This window comes from Tetrao urogallus, assembly GCF_951394365.1.
Source record: "Tetrao urogallus genome assembly, chromosome: 1".
In the NCBI taxonomy this organism is placed as follows: Eukaryota; Metazoa; Chordata; class Aves; order Galliformes; family Phasianidae; genus Tetrao; species Tetrao urogallus.
Window position 1 is genome coordinate 23,156,365 of NC_136813.1, and position 23,175 is coordinate 23,179,539.

The 23,175-nt window shown below is 38.1% G+C and overlaps 1 protein-coding gene across 3 annotated transcripts in view; it reads left to right on the forward strand.

Annotated features, from left to right (window-relative positions):
• NBEA (neurobeachin) overlaps nt 1–23,175 on the forward strand; it is a gene marked incomplete at both ends in the record, with an annotated part of 460,977 nt that overhangs the window by 427,276 nt on the left and 10,526 nt on the right. For 2 of the 3 annotated variants that reach the window (XM_079549697.1, XM_079549699.1), the window contains 5 exons: nt 6,018–6,107; nt 7,645–7,837; nt 11,659–11,730; nt 14,485–14,640; nt 15,720–15,890. In XM_079549697.1, coding sequence (XP_079405823.1) covers nt 6,018–6,107; nt 7,645–7,837; nt 11,659–11,730; nt 14,485–14,640; nt 15,720–15,890 — 682 coding nt within the window. Of the gene's footprint in view, nt 1–5,633; nt 5,697–6,017; nt 6,108–7,644; nt 7,838–11,658; nt 11,731–14,484; nt 14,641–15,719; nt 15,891–23,175 lie in introns of all 3 variants that reach the window. The other variant, XM_079549698.1, reaches the window with a different exon arrangement.

Consider the following 23,175-nt stretch of genomic DNA (forward strand, 5'->3'; position numbering starts at 1 on the left):
GCATTTCTGTTTGCAATCGTAGTGGAATGAGAAAGAGCTCAGGGTTGGGCTGACTGGGAAGGAGCTGAAGCTTCGCTCCAAGCTATTGCTCTTCTACTATGGAGCCTTTTAATTGCACATTGGATCCAGTGAGATACCTCCTGTGTGGGGAAGGAGCTTAAGGTTGCCCCTCTCCACTGTTAAATTAATAAAGTAGTGACCTGCAGAGAAAATCCATTTCTGTGCCCATCTTTCAGTCCCTCGAGTATCTTGATTAAATAACCCACTGTATCAAAGCCTGCAGACTGGTTGAGTCATTGCTTGTCTTTAAACTACAGCGCTTCTTTCCTCAGAGCACACTGTAATAAAATGGAAATCAATACTCTTAACCTAACTTACCAAAAGTCCTGAAGATATTGATGCCGTTTAACAGCTGTAGATGCAAATAAAAAAGCAGTATCTCAAACGACTAGTACAAAACAATAACATTTGCAAGCTGCTTATGCTACCCACCAAAGGACTGTCAATCACATTCACTGGGAAGAAGCGCTTGGGGCTGCTGAGCGTGCTGGCTGCATGAGCAGGGGAGCACGTTAGAATGCCTGTGTTCACTTCAATGCAGAAATGAAAGAAACTTTCAGGAAAGGCAAATATGGATGAATATGGCTGTGGTGCATATTTCTCAAATGAATATAGATTTTAGTTCTTCCCTGTGCTCTATCCCCGTGCACAGGGAAAATGTTTTGAGAAAAACCTGACGCTTGTACACGGAGGGAGCAAAATGAGCAAGGATTATGGAAATTGACAAAAAGGAACATCACAAAAAAGGAACAAAAGCATAAACTCAGTATATATTTTTGAATGTGTGACTTGTTACAGTTGCAATCAGTGAAATGAGCAAAACAAAGCCACTTCACATAGGAGTAGAAGTGTTGTCTTACTATCTGCAGTGCAGTCTGGTTTTAGGAGTTTCTTTCTTCTCATCCTACATGACTCTAACTAAAAGCACTCCCACTTTCATCCATCTTGTGCTCTGTGATTACCATGCAGCAAAGGAGTGTTAGCAGGTGAGAGAGCCCTTCTTGTTAATACCTTCCTTCATGATTTTGCTTGCATTTTTGAGAACTCTTTTTGGAGAAACAATATGTTAAAAATAGACTGCATTATGGCTTACCATTGTGTGCGTGTGTGCCAAAGAGCGAACAAAACCTTCACTTTTATGATGTTTCCATACATATCCATTCTCATATTTTCATCTAGAGCTTGTAAATTGTGCTCCAGGGCTGCTCCTAAACCAGCTGCTTCTCTTCTGGGGTCTGCAGCACACATGGAGCTAAACTGGTAGGAAGACCCTGCACTGGGCACAGTTAGTGTATGTGGTGCTTACAACCAACCCTTTCACTCTGCAGCTGTGCTCCTGCTGGGTCATGCTGATTGTTATTGGAGTCTTTGCCTGCTAAGAAATAGTATTTTTGAACCTGAAGGAACTGATTGCTTATTTAATGACACACTTGATTTATATTTCTTTCAATCTGCATTCTTAAGTAGAGAAAAATAACTTGGTAGACTGCTGTGAGAACAAAACAGACATCTCTTCGTTCCTCCTGAAGCTGGCACTGAGGACTTATCCTCCAAGCTGCGGAGTATCCCACTATCCCTGTGAATGTGCAGTTTGCCATTAAGCATAAAAACTGGAACCCAATAACTTCTTTCCTTTGAGCAAAACATATTTGGGATATTACTCACTGTAACTAAGAAAAATGTTTTTCATTAGACTGGGTGATTTTTTTTTTTATTGATTTCCTACTCAAAATTGTACATAAGCGTAGAATACAAATCTCTATGTATTATTTTTAAATGACTAATATTAAGTGCTATGAAGCGATGTTTTGCTTGCTATCATAAATTAGGATGTATGATATATATATATATATATATATAATTATTTTAATCTTTGAATTGTCAGCAAGTTTGCAGATGTTTTGGTTTCCTTGTTCGGACTTATGGTTATCAATAGACCGAGGCCCATTTTATCTTTCTGCAATATGATCATATCCTAACAGCTACTCCCTGAAGTGTCTGCAGTACAAATCTCATTTTATGTGTATTAAAAACAGTAGGGAATCTCAAATCAGCTCACTAAATAGCTTTCCTGCAACACCTTATTAAGAAAGTGGAAACTAGTATAGTTACCACTTTGCTGTTTCAAAAGCATTAAATCTGGCAGCCACTAAATTCCAAGCTTATGTTGTTTGTACACAAAAGACATTTGAAGGTGAAATGAGAGAAAAAAAAAGTTTTATTAAAATACATGTTAAATTAACCAGAATATGTGTTTTAGGGAGCTGTGCAGCACTTTGCATATGTTACTCAAGATCTGATGGGAGAAAAGTAATTGATTAATTAGACCAAAATTTTTAAAATAAATGTATCAGAAATTTTATGGTTTAAAGTTCAAGAAAAGCTGTGGTGTATCTTAAGGTTTCAGATTTATTTCACATACAACTGTAGTTTTCTGGTAAACAAATCAATGCCTTACACTGTTATTCACAGATCTGCTCTATACCTTTTAGTTCCATGTCATGATCTGATAACACATGGCATTAGGAATGCCCTTGGGCCAGTCCCTTATCTCTGTGTGCTTATGGTTATCTTCTGTGTAAGTTTTAACAAGGTTTCTCTGTCCTTTTCATGTGTTTTGAAATTTAGAGAGGAATAGTAGTTCTAGCTGTGCATCTGTGGAGCATTGCTGTGCCATCAGTGTCTTTAAAGAAGCATCGTTCAGTTTCTTTAAGCATCCAAGAGTTCCCAGTTTTACAAACGGTACTTTTGAAAGAAAAGGATAGCATTACTGATCAGAGGGTGGAAGAGTGAGAGTTGTCCTTGAAAGTGCAAGGTAGCAAAAGCATTGAACGTTTTCCTCATTGTCAGAGTCTTGGTTCTGCACTTGTTCTGAGTATGGATGGAAGGATTTGGCATTTGGCCCTGTGGAGAAGGACCTGGGGGTCCTGATAGATGAAAAACTTAATATGAGCCAACAGTGTGCTCTTGCGACTTGGAGGGCAAATGGTATCCCGGGGTCCATCAAAAGAGGGGTGGCCAGCAGGGACAGGGAGGTGATTGTCCCCCTCTACTCTGCTCTTGTGAGGCCCCATCTGGAATACTGCGTCCAGGTCTGGAGCCCCCAGTACAAGAAAGGCAGGGAGCTGTTGGAAAGGGTTCAGAGGAGGGCCACGAAGATGATCAGGGGACTGGAGCACCTCCCCTACGAAGACAGGCTGAGGGAGCTGGGCTTGTTCAGCCTGGACAAAAGAAGGCTGCAGGGTGACCTCATTGCAGCCTTTCAGTACCTAAAGGGAGCCTACAGAGGGGAGGGGAATCAACTCTTTGAAAGGGTTGATATGTGTAGGACGAGGGGAAATGGTTTTAAGTTGAGGGAGGTGAGATTTAGGTCGGACATCAGGGGGAAATTCTTTACCCAGAGAGTGGTGAGGTACTGGAACAGGCTGCCCAGAGAGGTTGTGGATGCCCCATCCCTGGAGGTGTTCAAGGCCAGGTTGGATGGGGCCCTGTGCAGCCTGGTTTAGCATTAAACGTGGAGGTTGGTGGTCCTGCATGTGGCAGGGGGTTGGAGATTCATGATCCTTGAGGTCCCTTCCAACCCTGGCCATTCTGTGATTCATTTATGTGTTTTAAAACATGAGCGTATAAATAGGTATGTGAATATTTGCCAGGACATCTTTAACTGTAAAGTAACAGTTACTTTTGACAGTTGTGATTGAAGCATCCATCTAAAAAATTCCTGCTGGTTTATTATTTTGTTCTGTTCCTCTTTCTTTTCCCCTGCTAACATCATAAATCCACCTGGGCTGGGAGGCAAAGCCCACAGAGTTATGTATGCAGAATTGATAGCCCCAAAATCAGAATTTGCCAACACTGGACAACACAAAAGTACATGTGTAAATTAGAATCAGGCTGTACTTAAAAAAAATTAATAATTCATTTCAGTGTGCCTGTGAGAGGACAGAAGTATCATTTATGGGATCACTTAAAGGGTGGTAGGGAAAGATCTGGGTTTTGTTCAGAGTTGCTGCCAAATATAATTCACACTCTTATTTCATCACATAATTCCTTCAAAAATTAAACGAATAACCTTGATAATTATTTGGAAAAAAAAAAAAAAAAAAGGAAATTACTTTTCTCAAAATATTATTGGCAGATCTGTGTGGGAACATGTATCATGCAGCGCCTGGTGTTGCTGATATTAGTCGTCATCATTTTGAAACCAAAATCCACAGGCAGCTATAATTCTATTACAATAAAACTTAGGAAATCAGTTACAGAGTATTGAATGTAATGGAAAATACTACTTTGATTCAAACTGAATTTAATATTCCTGTAAAAAAAGTGTCTGCATGAGTGACAGTTTTTACACAGCATATAAAGGGAGACTGTTTGTATGTTACTACTGTATAGATGTGTACAAACAAACACACATATGTCCACACAAACACATTGTTTTTGTATATAGTCAGTCCATGATTTTAATTCATCAGCAAATGTTGTTAATAAAAACAAAGAAACATACCAGTTCCCCAGAAAGCAGCCTAAAGCCTGACCTCAACTAGTCAACAAGGAAGAAATTCCCTGTACTGGTGTAAACACATCATCCAGTGTGTTAGGCTACAAACCATGGAAAGTCCTTCAGCTTCTTTACCAGACTTTGCATTCAGTTTCTTCTTTTGTTAGCAGTATTTTATTAAATTACCGATCAGTCTAGATCATCAAAAGTGGTGGATGCTGTGACGTGTCAGGAAATCTCTAACATCTGTTCTGGCTTCTGTGCTGTGGACTGCAGGAATGTGCAGACTGGCTTGTAGGAATCATGAAATACGTTGATTGAAAGGATTCTTCTGTAAATGAAGTATTTAATGTGCTTCTTACCTTTTTGAGTTTGATAGAAGTAACAGAATTTACCAAGTTAGTCATGTTTTTAGTATTTTTTCATATTTTGCATACAGTAGCAAATGAAAAATTGATAAGGCTCCCAAGAAAAATATTGAGGGTCAGTAGTGCAGAGTGCAGTACGTATGTAAGTACATACATAGAGCATTTCAAAATCCACCAGTTTAGCTTTTGATGGGTTCTTTGTTCTTGATTTTAAAGGATCAAATAAAGTAGTACTTGTTTGAAAAATGAAAGTTCTTGAACTCTATTGATCTTACAAGGAGCGATCTTTTGCCAAAGTTTTTAAGGATGTATCCTAAATATATTTGTGTTTAAATGAACTGTTTCAACAGCGGAAGCATCACAGTTGGACTTGCTCTACTCTTTATTGAGTTACTCTGTATTTATTTTGAAAGTAAGCTGATGCCTCATGGAATAAATTGAAATGGATAAGTTTTCTCTACAAAACTGTGAAGTCTGAAAGCCTGCAAAAAAGGTTGCAATAGAATTAGGCACAAAATACTTGGAGAATGAATGCAACTTGGAAAGATTTTTACAGTAGTCTGAATGCGCCTGGCAAGATTTGTTTCTGGCATTTTTTTGTTTTAACCTGCTAGTGTTGTTATTGAAATAATAATAATTATGTTGTTATTGTATTTTATACTTGAATGTTGTTTCTCAGTTTGCTTTTTTCCCCCCCATTTAAGATTCCAGAGGCTTATTTTATTAGAGATCCTCATACTTTCCTCCTTACAAAGGAATTTATTAAGGTATATGTGTTCTTTTTAGAGCAACAAAGCTCTCGAGACCTGAACTGCATGTCCTCACAGGTTAACATTTTCACATATAACGCCAGTTACTGGAAATGAGCCTGGTTAGTTGAGTAACTGAAGCATGCTTGAAAGGAGAAGCAGAGCTTGTCTACAAAATACTAACACTTGGCTGAGTCTGCAGCCTGGGAGGAGAGCACCGGGTGAATTTTCTGGACTTTTTTCATGGCTGACTTGGGATGTGCCTGCACTGTCACTGAGTGTGTTGACCTCTCTCCTTGACGCATATTGCTCCTGACAGTCCCTCTGCCTTCCCCGCAGGCCATGGAGGTGCAGATCCAGAACTTCGGGCAGACGCCATCGCAGTTGCTCATTGAGCCCCATCCGCCGCGGAGCTCTGCCATGCACCTGGTGAGACATAGCTGCTGGTGGGGAATTCATTGCCTTTGAATCGGAGGCTTCTTTATAGGTCATCAAGTATCCCTTTAAGGAACGCTTTAATGCCCTCCGCTGCCCATACAGCTGTACACAGTGTGGCAGAGCAAGGTGGAATTTGACTAGCCTTAACTTTCTGTAGTCCTGGCTTTTCCTGCATAATATTGCATAAAAAGGCTCTTTCTTCATAAATATGCACTTCATAAATACATGTTTAGATTCTTATTTCTGCAAGTAATGGGAATGACTCCGGGCTCTTCTTGCAGTGAGTCTGTTGTTATTTATTTATTCATTTATTTTTGAAGGAAACTTTGTTAGGGGGTGATATATGGACAATGCCTGCTTGCCAGAAATGAAACAATATAGTTCAAATCGTGCTGGAATCCTCCCTTCTGTTCCCCTGGGAGAATACAATTTATACTTCTTTCTAATTTCAATTTGAACTTCAAAATTCATTCCCAATATGTTCTTCTTTGTGCTTCTTGCAAAAAATTATACAAAATAGCAAGACAGAATGAGACAGATCTCTGTGTTACTCAGTGCCTTTGATTAAATGCTTAGAGCTATATTTTTTCCTCTAAGCTTTGTAAATCAAGAGTAATGCATACAGTAATTTCATTAATTTCATCTGTTCACAAGGAACTCACGTTTCTGGTTGCACACTATGAAAATGGGAATTGGTCTGGAAATGCCAGCTATGTTGTTACAAGTACTGTGTAGACGTTAAACATATATTTTATATTCTTAAGGTATCGATAATAAATGTCATTTATATTTTATACTTATATTTAAAGTTATATTCAAAAGGAAAGGATTATTTGAACTTTTAAAAATAAACATATTTGTTATAGCAGTGGTTGAAAAAAGTAACATTAAGAACAGCACATTATATAATCTCACGTGGTAACACCGCTGCTGTTTGTGAAAAATTACCTGTGTCACCTGTAGAATCACTGAACTGATTTATAATTGCTTATGAGTAATAAGTAAATGCTTTGCACAGAATTAAAATGTCTTCTGATGTTTAGAAGTGATGTATTTCATATCATTCATTAACATCAATCAAGCATTCATTAAGAAAAATATCTGAAAAAATCTAAATCTGAAATTTTGAGTTCCTCTTAAAATTTCTTGTTTTCAGCCATTATAACTTGTAGCAATTACAAATGGATTCTTTTATTTTACTCATATCTCTATTGTATGGATATTAACTGCTGTATCATTTTGCATTTTATTGTGTATTAATTAATGCTAGCAATCATTATGTACCCTGTAATGATAACCTGGTGGACCCTTGCCATTCCTATTCTCTACTTGTCCTCATGTAATGATCCAATATTAGCTTCTGATCTTGCTCTCCTCTGTCACTAGTGTAGATGCACAGGTAGCATTGTTTTCCCTGTATGTGCACGTGTTTGCCTGCTCTTTTTAACCTCGTTTTCCCTCAGACCTCCTCACTAATTGTGTTATCCCTTCTGTTTTCTTCTGCTCTCTTCTCCTTTCTACTCAACAGTGTTTCCTTCCACAGAGCCCCCTCATGTTTAAAGATCAGATGCAGCAGGATGTCATAATGGTGCTGAAGTTCCCATCAAACTCTCCGGTCACACACGTGGCAGCCAACACGCTGCCCCACCTGACAATTCCTGCCGTGGTGACCGTCACCTGCAGCAGGCTCTTTGCTGTCAATCGGTGGCACAACACAGTAGGTAGGTCCTCACAGCTGGATTTCTTTCAAAACTGAAGATCTTAACAGCACAGCTTTTAATTTTGAGTGGAGATAGGTAGATATGAGTTAATCTCACTCACTTGCATGTGTACAAATACATAGCAAACGTACAGTTATTCTGGTTTCTGTCAAATATTCAATGCTTCTGTTTACTCTGCTGTCATCCCTAGAAACACTCTCTATAAGAGCAGCACATTCCCATGGCAGCCAGTCGATTTGTAGTTACATCAAGATCAGACTTTGATATAATAATTTTCAGGAGCACGCTGCTGTTCTTGACACAATCTATATATCAATATGTTCCAGGCTTCAGAAAAATGTACTGGCATGCATCACTGTCTACTGCTTGTGAGAGCTTTCAGGCCTTCCTCTGGGTCACAGCATGGTAATGTGGGACCGAAAGCAAACTGAAGGCAGGATTGTTCTGAACAGAATTTTCCTCATTCTGTCTCAAACTGAATGAAATCAAAAGCCCATTTAGTGGGGTCAGGCCACGTTTCCTTTCCTGTCCTTGCTCACTTCTCCATTGCCGCTAGGACTCTCCTGTCTCCTCCCCATCCCTGGAGGCATTTAAGGCCAGGTTGGAATGGGGCCCTTGGGTAGCCTGAGTGGCAACCCTGCCCATTGCAGGAAGGCTGGAACTGGGTGGGATTTAAGGTACCTTCCAACCTAAGCCATCCTGTGATTCTATGGTGCTTTGATTCCTCACCCGGCCTTGCAAGTATACAGATTGTCCCATGCATTGCTGAAAATGTGGTGGACCACAAGCTGCAGCCCCACTCAGGAATGAAGGTGTCTTTCTGCTCTGATGGCCCTCATGCTGCAACATATGGAAATTTTTGAATGTGTGTTACCACCTGGAAAAAACAAGAAGTTGCCTCATGTTTGAGAGTGTGACTCAGTAGCTGATTCGGAAGCTTTGTCAGGACTGAGCAAAAAAGAAAAATCCATCCCCTCTTTACAGCATAGGAGGACTCCCTGGACAGAAGTAGGCCCTTCAGGAGATGAAATAGTGAATTTGAGTTAAGAAGTCTCCCTCCAGTAGAAGTAAAGGAACTCTAGATTAATTAGAGGTTTCGCTGCCTTAACTATAGACATCTCCTCAGTAAATAAGTCAAGTGAAGTAGATCCCATCTTTTTTGCACAAGGCTAACCAAAGACTTGTGTTAAAAGTCATAATTAGAGGACTGAATGGGAATTCCCTTACAGGCATGCATTTAGAGGAACTATCAGTGAGAAAAGTTAATACCACACTGAATTCTTGAGTAGTAAGAGAAGCTGTAATTGGAATTTTATTCTGACAGCTAAATAATGTTAGCATGAATATTAAAATTTCACACATATTCAGAAGGTTCCTATTTTTTTTTAAGAAACTCTGTGTGTTGGTTTATAGAATACAACTGAAATAGAACAGAACAGGATACCTGGTTGCCTTTCATAAACTTTGAATTTTTGATACTCCAACAGGTGCAATGGCATCAGATGTAAACATGTTTTGCCCATTTCTTTAAAATGAAAAATTAAGGAAAAAAATAGTAATTTCTTTACATAATTGTCCTCAAGGAAAGAACTAAGTGTCAAAAATGATTCAGAGATACAGAAGCTGCCCACTAGTATTTTAATTTTTTTTTATTAACAATATTTGTCTGATCTGTAATTGATTCCCCTATATTTTTTCAGGGATGCTGCCTAAGTACTCTGCAATTATCAACATTCTAGACACTTCTGTATGAGGAGGCTCATTTAGTACTTTTCTATTTATTTTCTTACTACATGGTCACATGAGGGAAAAGCAAAATTCCTATATACTTTTCTGTGAAGGAGTCAAAGTCACTAAAACAATAGTATCCTGAAGTTCAAGCATTTTCTTAGCAATTATTATTTAGAGAAGTCTTCTAGTTCGCTAGAAGTCTTGTTGGCCTTTATAATGCCTATAAGTTGTGGTTTAATTTTCCATACACAATCCTGTCACATAGTCAATATGCAGAATTCACATTGTGAACCAACCATGGAAAAAAAAAAACAAACAATCTCAGGTATAAATTTAAATGGGATAAATAATTTCTGAATATATCGAAATAGCAGGAAACAGGAAAGCAAAGCTGTTTGGAAAATCAAAATCTGGTCATTTCATTTCAGGAAGGGGCATCAGTTTTCTAGTATAACCATCTTTTTTTAATAAATCATAGGTCTAGCATAAAGGATATCTATACACACACCCCTTGTTGTAAGATTTCTGTAAAGATGCAAGAGTTCTTACACAGTAAAAGTCATTTACATGCCCATGTCACAATGAGATTTAGTGAGTCGCAGTAAATTCCAGTAAAAATCTGTCCCAGACTGATTTGCTTTTTAAAAAAGAGAGAGAAATGGAGGAAGGATAAGGAGAAGTTATAAGAGCGATGTTTTTCAGAAGCTGGCAGGGTCAGCTGTAGGCCTTGTGGAGTTTTGTTTTGCCTTCTCAAGTCACCTATTGCAACAGTAGAAAATAGCAATTATGACTGAATACAGAGATTGTTAGTGGAGTGTTCCCAATGTATAACATAAGACAAAAGAGTTAGAAATATGAACAAATCCACAGTAGGCCAAGGAACACAGAATCACAGAATCACAGAATGGCCAGGGTTGGAAGGGACCTCAAGGATCATGAATCTCCAACCCCCTGCCACATGCAGGGCCACCAACCTCCCCATTCAATACTAGACCAGGCTGCCCAGAGCCCCATCCAACCTGGCCTTGAACACCTCCAGGGATGGGGCATCCACAACCTCTCTGGGCAGCCTGTTCCAGCACCTCACCACTATCTCTGTAAAGAACTTCCCCCTGACATCCAACCTAAATCTTCCCTCCCTCAACTTATAACCATTTCCCCATGTCCTGCAGTTATCAACCCCTTTCAAAGAGTTGATTCTCTTCCTGTTTCTAGGCTCCCAATAGATATTGAAAGGCTGCAGTGAGGTCACCCTCCAGGCTGAACAAGCCCAGCTCCCTCAGCCTGTCTTCATAGGGGAGGTCCTCCAGTCCCCTGATCATCTTCGTGGCCCTCCTCTGGACCCTCTCCAACAGCTCTCTGTCTTTCTTGTACTGGGGGCTCCAGACCTGGACACAGCATTCCAGATGGGGCCTCACAAGAGCAGAGTAGAGGGGGACAATCACCTCCCTGTCTCTGCTGGTCACCCCTCTTCTGATGAAGCCCAGATTACCATTTGCTTTCCGAGCTGCAAGGGCACGCCAGTCTCAATCATCAGTTTGCTCCGAGTTTGTTCTCAAGAACTTTATATCTCCTCTTATGGAAGATATTCTTGTGCAACATGGCAGTTCTAGACAAAAAAATTTCTTTTCTTCACGGACTATTGTGACTTACACAATAGGAAGGGTCTTCAGAAGAGCCAAAGCAATACTATAAAGGCCTGAAAGCAGATATTACTAAATATTCAGTCCTTGCTGCAAATTAGAACATCTAAAGGACTGCTGAAGATAGGAATGATTATGATAAATTTACTGTAGCCTTCAATTTCCCTGCAAAATATTCTAGATAAATCCATGCAAAGGCCCAAGTTTCTCCACAGAGATTTCAGTAGCATTCATACAGTTATAATTTCTGTTTCATAACCAAAGAGTAAAGAAGTCTGTATTTCTATAGCAGAGAGGAAGAAATATTTAAAGACTCATAGAACAAGAAATAGTAAGAAGTATTATTTGGATATAGTAATTTCACAGTAGTTTTAAACCTAGAAAAATCATAGAAAAAAATATCAGATAACAAGGTTCCTATGTTCTTTATTTTCCTTTCACATTTAGGCCTTCGAGGAGCCCCAGGATATTCTTTGGATCAAGCCCATCATCTTCCAATTGAAATGGATCCATTGATCGGTATGTCAAGATAAAAACATAGGAATATATTTGAAAATGGCATTTTCAAAAATTGTTGATTAAGATGTATTTGTATGCTATGCTTCTTTTAACATAGAATATAGGAAAATATTTATTTTTGTCAGTCCTAGAAAATAAAAAGCATTACCTATTGATGCTGAATGGACTGCAAGTGTTATTTGTTATTAACATCATCAGCAATTGGTATTTAAGAAACAACTAATTAAGTCAGCTACACTGTCAGTCCGTATTTATAATTCTGTTCTCTTATCAGGTCACATTAATAAAATAAAACGTGAGGGTCTGGCAGAGCTCACGGTTTTTAGTTTCATACAAGCTCTTTGTATAGCAGTTAATGTAAACTCGTTCATTAATTTATGATTGGGATTTTTTTAGTAGGGATTACTAAATTAATGGCCCAATTATTGCATTTTAAATTGTTGTACTACTAATCTAAAAATATTTTTAGAAGTTGACTATTTAAAAATAAGTACCAGCTGAAATTGTTAGAGTGCTATTAATAAAGGTTGTGACCCCGTGCTTACAGTTGATGGTATTTCTCTTTAATTGAAACTGTTTGCTTTATCTTTGTAAATTTTTGTAATAGGTGCAGTTTTGAGTCAGAAGTTGTGGGTAGGGATGGTTCTTAGAGCAAATTTTGAAGGACCACTGAGAAAAAAACAAACGTTTTTAAACATCTGTAAATGAAAAGTTAGTTGTCAGTATTTGTGATCGAAAGATTTGTGTACAAATATCTCAGGAGAGTTAATTTTATCACTCTATATGCTTCGTTTTCTCATATAATGACAGCATTTTTGTTAGATTTTCCTCTCAAAAGCTGGCAAATTGCTATTGTGCCCACCTGTTCTGAAAATCTGAGTAATTTGTTATATTTCATTGGATGGCCATAGAGTCTCTGGTGATTTACATTTGTGTTCTTGAAACATATGTAAACCTGGTATTAACATGTATAAGGAATTTTAAATTAGTGGACATTTTTGTTAAGTCTCTTATTTCATGCAGTTGTGAGAAATTTAAGTAGAATAATCAAAAATGGGGACAAAAGAAATTTCAGAGCATTATGTGCAATAAGTCATGTTCCTATGGACACATTCTCTCTGAGTGAGTTTGGATGTGGTGCTTTGGATGTGGTGAGTTTTGTTCTCTCTGAGTTTAACATTTGGATGTGGTGCTCAGGGACACGATTTAGCGGAGAGTTGTTAGAGTTAGGGTAGTATGGTTAGATTGTGGTTGGATTTGATGATCTTGGAGGTCTTTTCCAACCTGAACAATTCTATAATTATATGATTCTGTGATCTCAGCTAGCTTCAGTCATTGGAAGTTAGTTGTAAAGATTTCCTCTATAGCTACTGTCAGAAGTGAAACTGTCCTCTGGAATTGTATAGTTCTGAGACAGCTATTTCAGTGTGAGATGACATGCTATTTGAAGCGATGTCTCTACAGTGAGTACAGATGAAGTGCAGGTAAATAGCTTGTATACCAAAGTGTTAGAATATTAATACTAGGTGAGAATACACCTTTACTGAATTGCTAAATCCTGCCTCTAATGCAATGGGAAGTCAAGAGCTAGTTAGTTAATGACTCACATTCCTTCTTAACTGCTCCATTTGACATATGAGATGGTTGGCTTCAGTAGTAATCATTCCTTTTCCCTCTGAGGGAATTTCCAAGTATTGCCTATGGTGTGAATACTATTCCTTATGGCCTGTGTTTAGTTTTGGGCCCCGCACTACAAGAAAGACATGAAGGCCTTGGAGTGTATCCAGAGGAGGGTGACAAAGCTATGAAGGGTACGGAGGACAAGTCTTACGGGAAGTGGCCAAGGGAGCTAGGACTGTTCAGTATGGAGGAGACTCAGGGAGACGTTATTGCTCCCCAAAACTGCCTGAAAGGAGATTGAGATGAGGTGGAGATTGGCCTCTTCTCGCAGGTAACAGCAGTAGAACAAGAGGTAATGCATGAGGTAATTGCTTCAAGTTCCACCAGGGGAGGTTCAGCTTGGGTATTAGGAGAAGCATTTTCTCCAAAAGTGTGGTCAGGCATTGGAAGAGGCCACCCAAAGAGATGGTGGAGTCACCATCCCTGCAAGTGTTCAAGAAATGTGTGGAGGAGGTACTTAGGGAACATGGTTAGCGGACAATACTGGTGGTGGCTGGGCAGTTGGATAGTTGGACTACGTGATCTTAGAGAACTTTCCCAACCTTAATTGTTCTACGATTCTATGATTCTAATAATTATAGTAATTGGTTGAATCCTTATTTTTGTCTTTAATCCATTTAAGAATCAGAAAGTATGGAGGGCGTAGGGGTCACACAACACAACCTGTGATATTTTCTGTAGCAGAGGTACCAATCAGCAAGAACTGAATCTGTGGTACTATTAGCGTTGACTTCCATCACGTTCCTGAAATTCAATTTGTTTTTGAAGAGTTCTTCAGCAGAGAATATAGGGTAAAATATTGCCACATATTATGCAGTGCATCAGGCAGTTTATGAGAAATTGTCATCTCCTGTAAAATCTTTTGTCTTATTCAAAGAGTAACCAGGAATCTCGCAATATTTTTTTATTTCTGACACCCATATAGACAGCTCTAAATGTTCATATTCAGAATGCTTACTCAACAACAAATTCACAGTTCATTGAAAGTTAAATGTATTCATTTTCCCTTGTAAGTGGATGACAGGAAGGTGTTGGAATGGCTTACTTATAAAAATGGTTTGCATTTTGTTACAGCCAATAACTCTGGTGTGAACAAGCGGCAGATCACAGACCTGGTGGATCAGAGCATTCAGATCAATGCACATTGTTTCGTGGTCACAGCAGATAATCGCTACATTCTTATCTGTGGTTTCTGGGACAAGAGTTTTCGAGTTTATTCTACAGAAACAGGTGACCTAAGTACAACCAACTGTGTCTCCCTAGGTCACAAAGTGGGCTGCTGTCTTAATACAACTACGTTTAATACCTCTTATATTTACATTTATACCTACACCCATATATATACATTTAATACCTATATTTAATACTCCTCAATAAATTATGAAACACTGTTTGTTAAATCCTTTGTTATTGCCTGAGCATAATAGATAAATAGGATGCTTTCCTTCCTTCCTTCCTTCCTTCCTTCCTTCCTTCCTTCCTTCCTTCCTTCCTTCCTTCCTTCCTTCCTTCCTTCCTTCCTTCCTTCCTTCCTTCCTTCCTTCCTTCCTTCCTTCCTTCCTTCCTTCCTTCCTTCCTTCCTTCCTTCCTTCCTTCCTTCCTTCCTTCCTTCCTTCCTTCCTTCCTTCCTTCCTTCCTTCCTTCCTTCCTTCCTTCCATGCATGCAATTTTCTTAGAGGCTACTATTCAAACTGTAGTTATATTCAAGTGAGCTGATTATATCAGAAGGATTAACAAAAAGTTTAGTTACGATATTTTAATGGCAAAATTATTTTTGTCTCTATTTACGTGGTGTACTAAGAAAGGAAGCTGCATAGCCTCTTCTGGGAGCCAATTTTTTTTGTTGTTTTTTTGGGTTTTTTTGGTCAGATGACTTAGCCTAACATTCACTATACTGCTAAAAACTGTTTTCATTATTGGAAAGAAAGAGGTGATGGTTCATATACTATCTTATACATGTCATTCATGAAGCTCACAAGTAGTATGCTAGCATCATTACTTAAATACTGACGGAGCATTAACTCCACTTAGTATTCAGTGAGTGCAGCATAAACTTGATTTTCAGATATAAGTCTTTGATTGTGGATTGATATAGAGCATAGACCTCAAAAGGAATATAAAGGGGAAAAAAAAAAAAAGAAAAAGCTTTATCTTCATAATTTTTTGGTTTTATTGTAGTACGTAGGGAATTCTAGTTAAGAGCGTGAAGTAAAACATACATTTCAACTGAATTCTGCTAATGATTTAGTCATGTCACAGTGCTGCAAATACTCAGAAAACCTGAATTTTTATCACTTTTCACTCACCAGGAAAACTAACTCAGATTGTGTTCGGCCACTGGGATGTTGTCACTTGCCTTGCCAGATCGGAGTCCTATATCGGTGGTGATTGCTACATCGTGTCTGGGTCTCGTGATGCTACATTGCTGCTTTGGTACTGGAGTGGCCGACATCACATTATAGGTGACAATCCAAACAGCAGTAAGTATATCCTGTACAAAATGCATCCCTGAGAGGTCTTCTGCCATGGGTATTAATTTTTAGAATCTCTTTTGTCAGCCTCTAAAGACATTACCATACTTAGCAACTACTTGCAGGTTGGTACAAGAGCACCACATGCTAAGCAGTTCACCGAGTACAAGCTAACAAAATGCTTAAACGGTTTGTGCATGGTGGCAGATAATAATATGAGGGTAATTTTTAAATTCAGAACTGCACTTATCACTTATAGCGTCATGTCATTGTGAGCAAGAACAAGATGGTTATAGCCTTTAAGTGGCAGAATGTGTATCAATATATTTTGATTTTTCATTCACATATATATATATATATATTTTTGCATTTTAATGTATTCTTTTTGTACCCCAGCATGCTATATCAGCTGCTTGCCTATTCAAACAAGGAATGTCTCACATGCCTTGGAATTCAATGAGTCTCTTTGAGAAAGGTCTTTTTGTAGCAAGCAACCCTTGAAGAAGCAGTGTGACTGAATAAAAATAGAAAAAGATGAAATGTCAGGAAGAGTTTATGTTTCATTTGTAGAGGACTAAGAGTACTTTGCAGTGTAAAGGGGACGCAATAATAATTTGTACAGAAGAATATTTCAAGTGCATCTATCTATAGAAGGATATTTACAGAAGTGCATTAATTTGCAAGGTTCCCAATGCAGAAATGTGACCACAGTGATAGACAAGGGAAGCTTTTATCCTGTCTTGTACAATGCATCCACATTTTTCATTTAAAACAGAGTTTCAAAATTCTGATAATTATTTTCAGCACAACATGTCTCTTTAAATAAGCATAGAAGAATCCATCACCATCAGTTCTGATCTCTGATTCAAATACTGATTGGAGGCTGTTGTAGACCTGCCAGTTACAGGCATATGAGGGAAAGTATTTCTTGAATGTCTCATAGAAATTGTTTTATTTTCATGGTACAAAGTAAATATTTTGTTAATTTGGCATAAGCAGTTTATTTATGTTTCAATTTTCTTCCATTTATCTATAACCAGAGTAAAGAGGAGAACAAAAGCCTCACTTTCTCACCTGATTTTATTTTACTTTTGTAAGAGAGGGAGAATGAGGGCCAAAAATATAAAATTCCCTAACATATGTATTTTCCATGGCTTATTTAGCACTTAATTCTCACAAAGAGACAAATTCAATATGAAGAGAGATTTCATTTCAGTGCACTCTGTTTATCTTGATGATATTTTATTTACTAGAATGCCTGTGTGATTTATGTCAAATATGGCAAGTAGTCACATCCAGGCAAATATAAACTCACAGGCACAGGTAGTAGCATTCAAAAAGATCAAACAGCCAAGTGTGCTATGCTAGCTTCCAAATATATCGATCTCATTACTTACTTCTCATGTTGAAGACACTTTGAAGGTTCATGTTGAGAAATGATGATTTCATCATTATTACTACTGTCTCTACTCACTGGATTAAAATTAAGTTGGATATATTAATTGTGTACTAGCACTGTACAGAATCATAGAATCATAGAATCAACTCAGGTTGAAAAAGACCTTAAAGATCATCGAGTCCAACCGTGACATAATCATACTACCCTAAGTCTAACAACCCTCCACTAAATTGGGGTACTATGTACTACGAGTACTATGTACTACATTAGTAGTACAGTCAGAACTTCATGTGTTGTAAACTTATCCTTATTAATAGAAATTTTGACTTTTTTTTGAGCATACATCGGTAAGAACAGATCACAGCACTGATTATATGCATGAAGGACCTTCCACCTTCTAAAACTTGTACAATTCCACCATCTCTCTGGGCAGCTTTTTCAGTGCCTGACCACTCTCTCGGAGAAGTATTTTGTAACATCCAACCTGAATCTTCCCTGGTGCAACTTAACACCATTTGGTCAAAAGAAAAGGCCGACCTCCATCTCACCAAGACCTCCCTTCAGGCAGTTGTAGGGAGTGATCAGTTCTCCCCTGAGCCTCCTCTTCTCCAGACTAAGCAATCCCAGCTCTCTCAGCCACTCCTCATAAGACTTATGGTCCAGACCCCTCAGCTTCATTGCCCTTCTCTGGATATGCTCCAGGTTCTCAATGTCTTTCTTACAGTGAGGGGCCCAAAACTGAACACAGTACTCAAGGTCCAGCCTCACCAGTGCTGAGTACAGATACACGATCTTTTCCCTGCTCCTGCTGGCCACACTATTTCTGATAAAAGCAAGGATTCTTCTTGGCCACCTGGCCACACTGCTGGCTCATGTTTAGCCGAGCATCAACCAACACCCTCAGGTCCTTTCCCTCTACACAGTCTTCCCGCCACTCTGCCTCAAGCCTGTAGTGCTGCCTGCAGTTGTTGTGGCCAAAGTGCAGGTCCTGACACTTAATCTTGTTGAACTTCATTGCATTGGCCTCAGCACAGCAATCCAGCCTATTAAGATCCCTCTGTAGGGTCTTCCTACCCCAGGCAGATCAACACTTCCTGTCAACTTGATGTCATCTGCATGTCATTTCTAGCCTTTTCCAACCCAGACCATCCTATGATGGGAAATGATTTAGCGTAGAGTTGTTAGAGTTAGGGTGGTATGGTTAGGTTGTGATTAAAGTCTTTTCCAACCTGAGCAATTCTATGATTCTGTGATTCTGATTTTCAGAAGTAAAGAGTTCTCATAAATCCTTTTGAAGTTAGCTTTAAAGTTTTAGATAGTTTAAGCCAAGGAAGTAGTTTTATAAAGAAACATTTCCTTATCTTCTCTTCTTCATTATTTACTAGTAGAAGATTAGGACGTGTAGGAAAAATGAAAGTGAGATGTTCAGTGTAGGTCAAATCCAATTAGTTAACATCTTTAGAATGAACTTCCAGAAAGATGTAGATGATATTTTCAGGGGAAAAAAAAAAGGAAGGATTAGTTTCTTAAAAGCTGTAATCTGGAGACACAGATAAGGTATTTTATATCACAGAATGTAAGAAGATGAAGAATTCAAAGAAAAATGTCAGGTATAGTAATTATCTGGGCTGGGTGCTTGGCTTTATAATTATCTTTTAAGCTGAAAGACAGTTAATTATCAATTTCAGTTTCAATGCATGAAGTTACTAAAAAGATCTTTAGTTGTTTCAGAATGCTGAAGGAGTAAAACAAGCCCCTAGTCCTAAGAAGTTTATATAATTTAACATTTGTATGGAAAAATGTATATGTAATTTCAATAGGAAACATGGTTATCACATCTATTGTGAAACGTTCTGGAACAAAATATTTCAGAATGAATTCCTTACCAATTCTCCTAAAATCCCACTCTCCAGAATCCATGAGTTTGATGAAGTCTTCACTACATAATACATATGTCAGGAACCCAACCTGTTGGACCTCTGGGGATCTGAATCTGTGCTGATGTGTGCTCAGCAGGTGACCTGAGCTTTGACTGTGGGAAATACAGGACCAGCGCTGGTTTAAAGGGGAGAATGGAGAAAAACTGTGGCTTGGAAGAGACTCTTGCAAGTAGCAACTCCAGCTCAGTTGTTGGAAAATTGGCTATGAGAAAATGGTGAACTCCCTTATAATTTTAATAATTTTTTTTAGAATCAATACCTTTATTAAGTTATCACTTCTATTCTCCTACACTACATATCAAAAAGGAGTTTCTGGTTCAGATTGCACTTGTCACAGTTATTTTACAGGCTGTGAGAAGGATGAAATTTTGCCAGATTTTAAATACAATGCTTTCCGTGGAGTGGCTTTCAAAAATAGCCTGCATAATAACCTTGTGGTTAGAATGTTTGTTCAGGAAGTAGGAGACTAAGTTCTCAGCCTCTAGAGGCTGATGGAATTCAAACCCGCATTCCCAAATTCACAAGCATATACTTCATCAAATTCATGCATTCTGGACTATCAGGCTATAAATTAATGTGGGAGGGGACCCCTGTGAACCTCCAGCAAAATTCTTTTCTCTACTTCATTTATGGATTTTATATGACATAATGTTTGGATAAAAATAGAGATAAATCAAGAAAACAGAAACTGCACACATTTAGCAGCAATATGCAGGTCAAATCTCCCTACCTGTCCTTCTTCTGGTCCAACAAAAATTGGTTTTGTGGCTGCATAATGGCTAAGCAGTGACTGAGAATTATCTTCCTTAGCCTGGAATAGAGCCTGGAGATGCTCCTGGTGAGTGGGAGATGTGGTATGAATTCCTCTAGACTAAGGGGGAGCTGAATGCTGTTTCGTATGTTTTTATGTATATTTAAGCCTCCTCTTATTTCTTTAGCTTTAGTTAAATAAGTAGTACCACTGGGACAAACACTGAATTGAATGAAGTGTAGTCATCCTGCCAGTGTTAGATACCTACTTTCTATGCCAAAATTGGCCATTTGAAATAGGTATCTGAATCTGCACCCTATTAAGTTGATCACCACATAACATGAATCTGTCAGAAAGAGAAGAATCTATTTCTCATAGGAAGACACAGCACATACAAAGGGCATCATTTGCTTATTTTAATTCTTTCAAGTGATGTGGCAAATGTAAACCTTTGCAGCTCTAAGGGTTTGAATAGGAAAAGTTTGACAATTTGAGTTTTGATTTTTTTTTCTCATAGGGATAGGGATTGTACATAGGGATTTGTTTTAGCTGAACACTAATTTGTCTACAAATTTCTTCTTACATAACAACTGTATTAGTCATCATAAAAAGGGGGAGAGAGACTACATGATATACCCCAGAGTTCAAAATATATCGTTACTGTTGTTTTATTTTTATATTTTATGATTGCTTTATTGAATGTCTCTTTGAAACAAGTGGCTTTGAAAATGAGAATTGTCTCAGAGTGTTTGAACAGTTACCAAAGTAGATGATAGAATTGCAGAAAAGTGAGGGAAGGACAGATGCTTTCATCTGAAACAGACACAAATTCAGAAACTAATTTGGAAGTGATAAAAATTAATTTGCACACTTTAATTGGAATCAGACTTCTGCATAAAAGAAAAGAAGAAGGGTAGGCAGCTTGTGCTAAAACCTGATGGAAATTTTTTCAGGTAAGTACGTTGGACTTGGCCGCTTATCCTCTTGAGCCTCTCTGTGCAACATATTACATTCACCTTCTGAGTGGTGTTCTTTAAAGGGATCAATGCTATTCCTGTTTTGTCCCTAGAGCCTGAAATTTCATTGATCTTGGGTCTTGACATTTCTCATTACTTATTGTAACGTCCAAGAGGGTGTTCACAGGAGGTGTGAGAGTGAACCCTGCTTTTTCTATCTGGAGCTGCACTGACCATAGTAAAACACATTGTCTCTGAGCCCAAATCTTGGTTTATGTAACTTAATAGCAGTCCTCACAGGTGCTAATTATCCATCCTCTCCCAGGGAGTGTGTTTGTGTATGTCTGAAAGGGAGGGCACATGCTTCCATAAAGGATCCTTCTGAAATTAACCTCCACTTTTTTAAAGTGCCACAAAACATATTTTAATTTTCTTTTTGAGATACCATTTTTGAAACAATTTAAAATTGTGAATGTCTCTGATTTTGTGAATTTGCATTTTGAGAGCATTGCTGTTCAGAACTTTGAATATTCACTCTATTCTTTTATATCCCCATACATACATACTATAACATGAACTAGGTTAACCTTGAAAAGGCTAAAATTTAAAAATAGCTGCCAATGTCTTATGTGCAAGATGGGCTGCTGAAAGGTTCTGCTCAAGCGTATTAGTGCACATGCAAACTGCTTTGCAAGTTTAAACTACATACTTGTAAGTGCACTGTAGGTGTTAATTTTTAAAATACAATATCTCTGCACTATTCTGCCAGAGTAGAAGCTCTTTGAAAAGCGATGTATAATTTTCACCAGCACCATTTTACCAGTAGCCAGAGACACCTCTCCTAAGACTGCAAAGGCAAATGAGCCAATAATTCACCTGAACTAATGCACTTATATCTAGCATTTTACCAACAGATATTTCTGCCCATTTTCGCTGCATACTCTGAGAGAGTGACATTGCACAGGGCAGTTCAGTGACTTACCAAAACTTTTGAAGCAATTTAGTAAAAGAAATAGTAATTGAAGTTGCGAAGGCTCTCATCCAACATATTTTTCCTCATGGAGTCTGGATACTTGCAAGATGTGTGCAAGACCACTTGGTTAACTGTTTGTAGGCATATACAATGCTACTGACATTCCTCAGCTAATAAACCAGTTCTGCCAAAGGTAAGAATATTTTGAATATATGAATATTTTTCTGTCAGCAATCTTTTTTAAAATAAATCACTTCCTCTCATTGTGGACTTTTTTTTTTTTTTTTTTTCCTATTTTGAAGTCATGTCTGTTGGATGTAGTTGGATGTAGCCTTATTTTTTCATCTCGTGCCTGTTTTTTTTTTTCTGACAGTAAAAGTTCAGGAAGACTACTTCATTGTTACTTCCATTAAAGTGATAATTTCTAAGATTTTGTTTACTGAAGAGTCTCTCCTCAAAAATATTAACAGAAAAATCTTTCTATCATATTGGTTTTATTTTCAACAAATCAGTCAGCTATAGCCCTGTAGTTCCTTCCATAAAAGTCAAAGATGAAATGCAAGCTAGAAACCTTGTGTTTCTTTAAACAGAAGACCTTCAGATGTGTCCCCAGAACAATTTAAATAATTCCTGGAAAAAAGACAATATGAAAAAAATAGTGACACTGTCCATTCTCCTTCATTTTCTTTTTATCCTTACAAAAAGAGAACCCTATTACAGAAGAACCTTATGATGGTATTAAACATTGTACTTTTCAGAGAGAATGGAAGACGTATTTTACTTCAGACTTTGTAGAAGAACATGCTTATTTTAGAAACACATCACAGATGTGGTTTTTTTCTTCTGCTCACTAGTAGTTTAGTTCAAAGGTGCTCCTTTGGGGAAATCACAGGGAGTTTACAATAATGGTATCTCAGCTCATTGATAAGATATTTTCACCTGCAGTTCCCTCAGAGCTGCAGCCTTTGACCCCTGGTTGCATCTATCAGAGGTGATGTGACAGTGACAGAATATTTTGCTAGATTTTGAATGATTCCTAAAGTTCACAACTTCTGTCCTTAGCAATAAAATGTAATATGATTGAGATTATCTTCTCTGTGCTACAGCTTCTCCTGTAGAAAGTATCACTGAATCTTATTTACTGTTAGTGTCTGGCTCTTACTCCTAATAAAGATTTTCGATTATTAATTTTTATTTACTGAAAAAAGGTCTCAAAGGTCAGAGCAGTTGTTTCTTATAAGCATTTCCCTTCGTAAGACAAGAAGTCTCACAAAT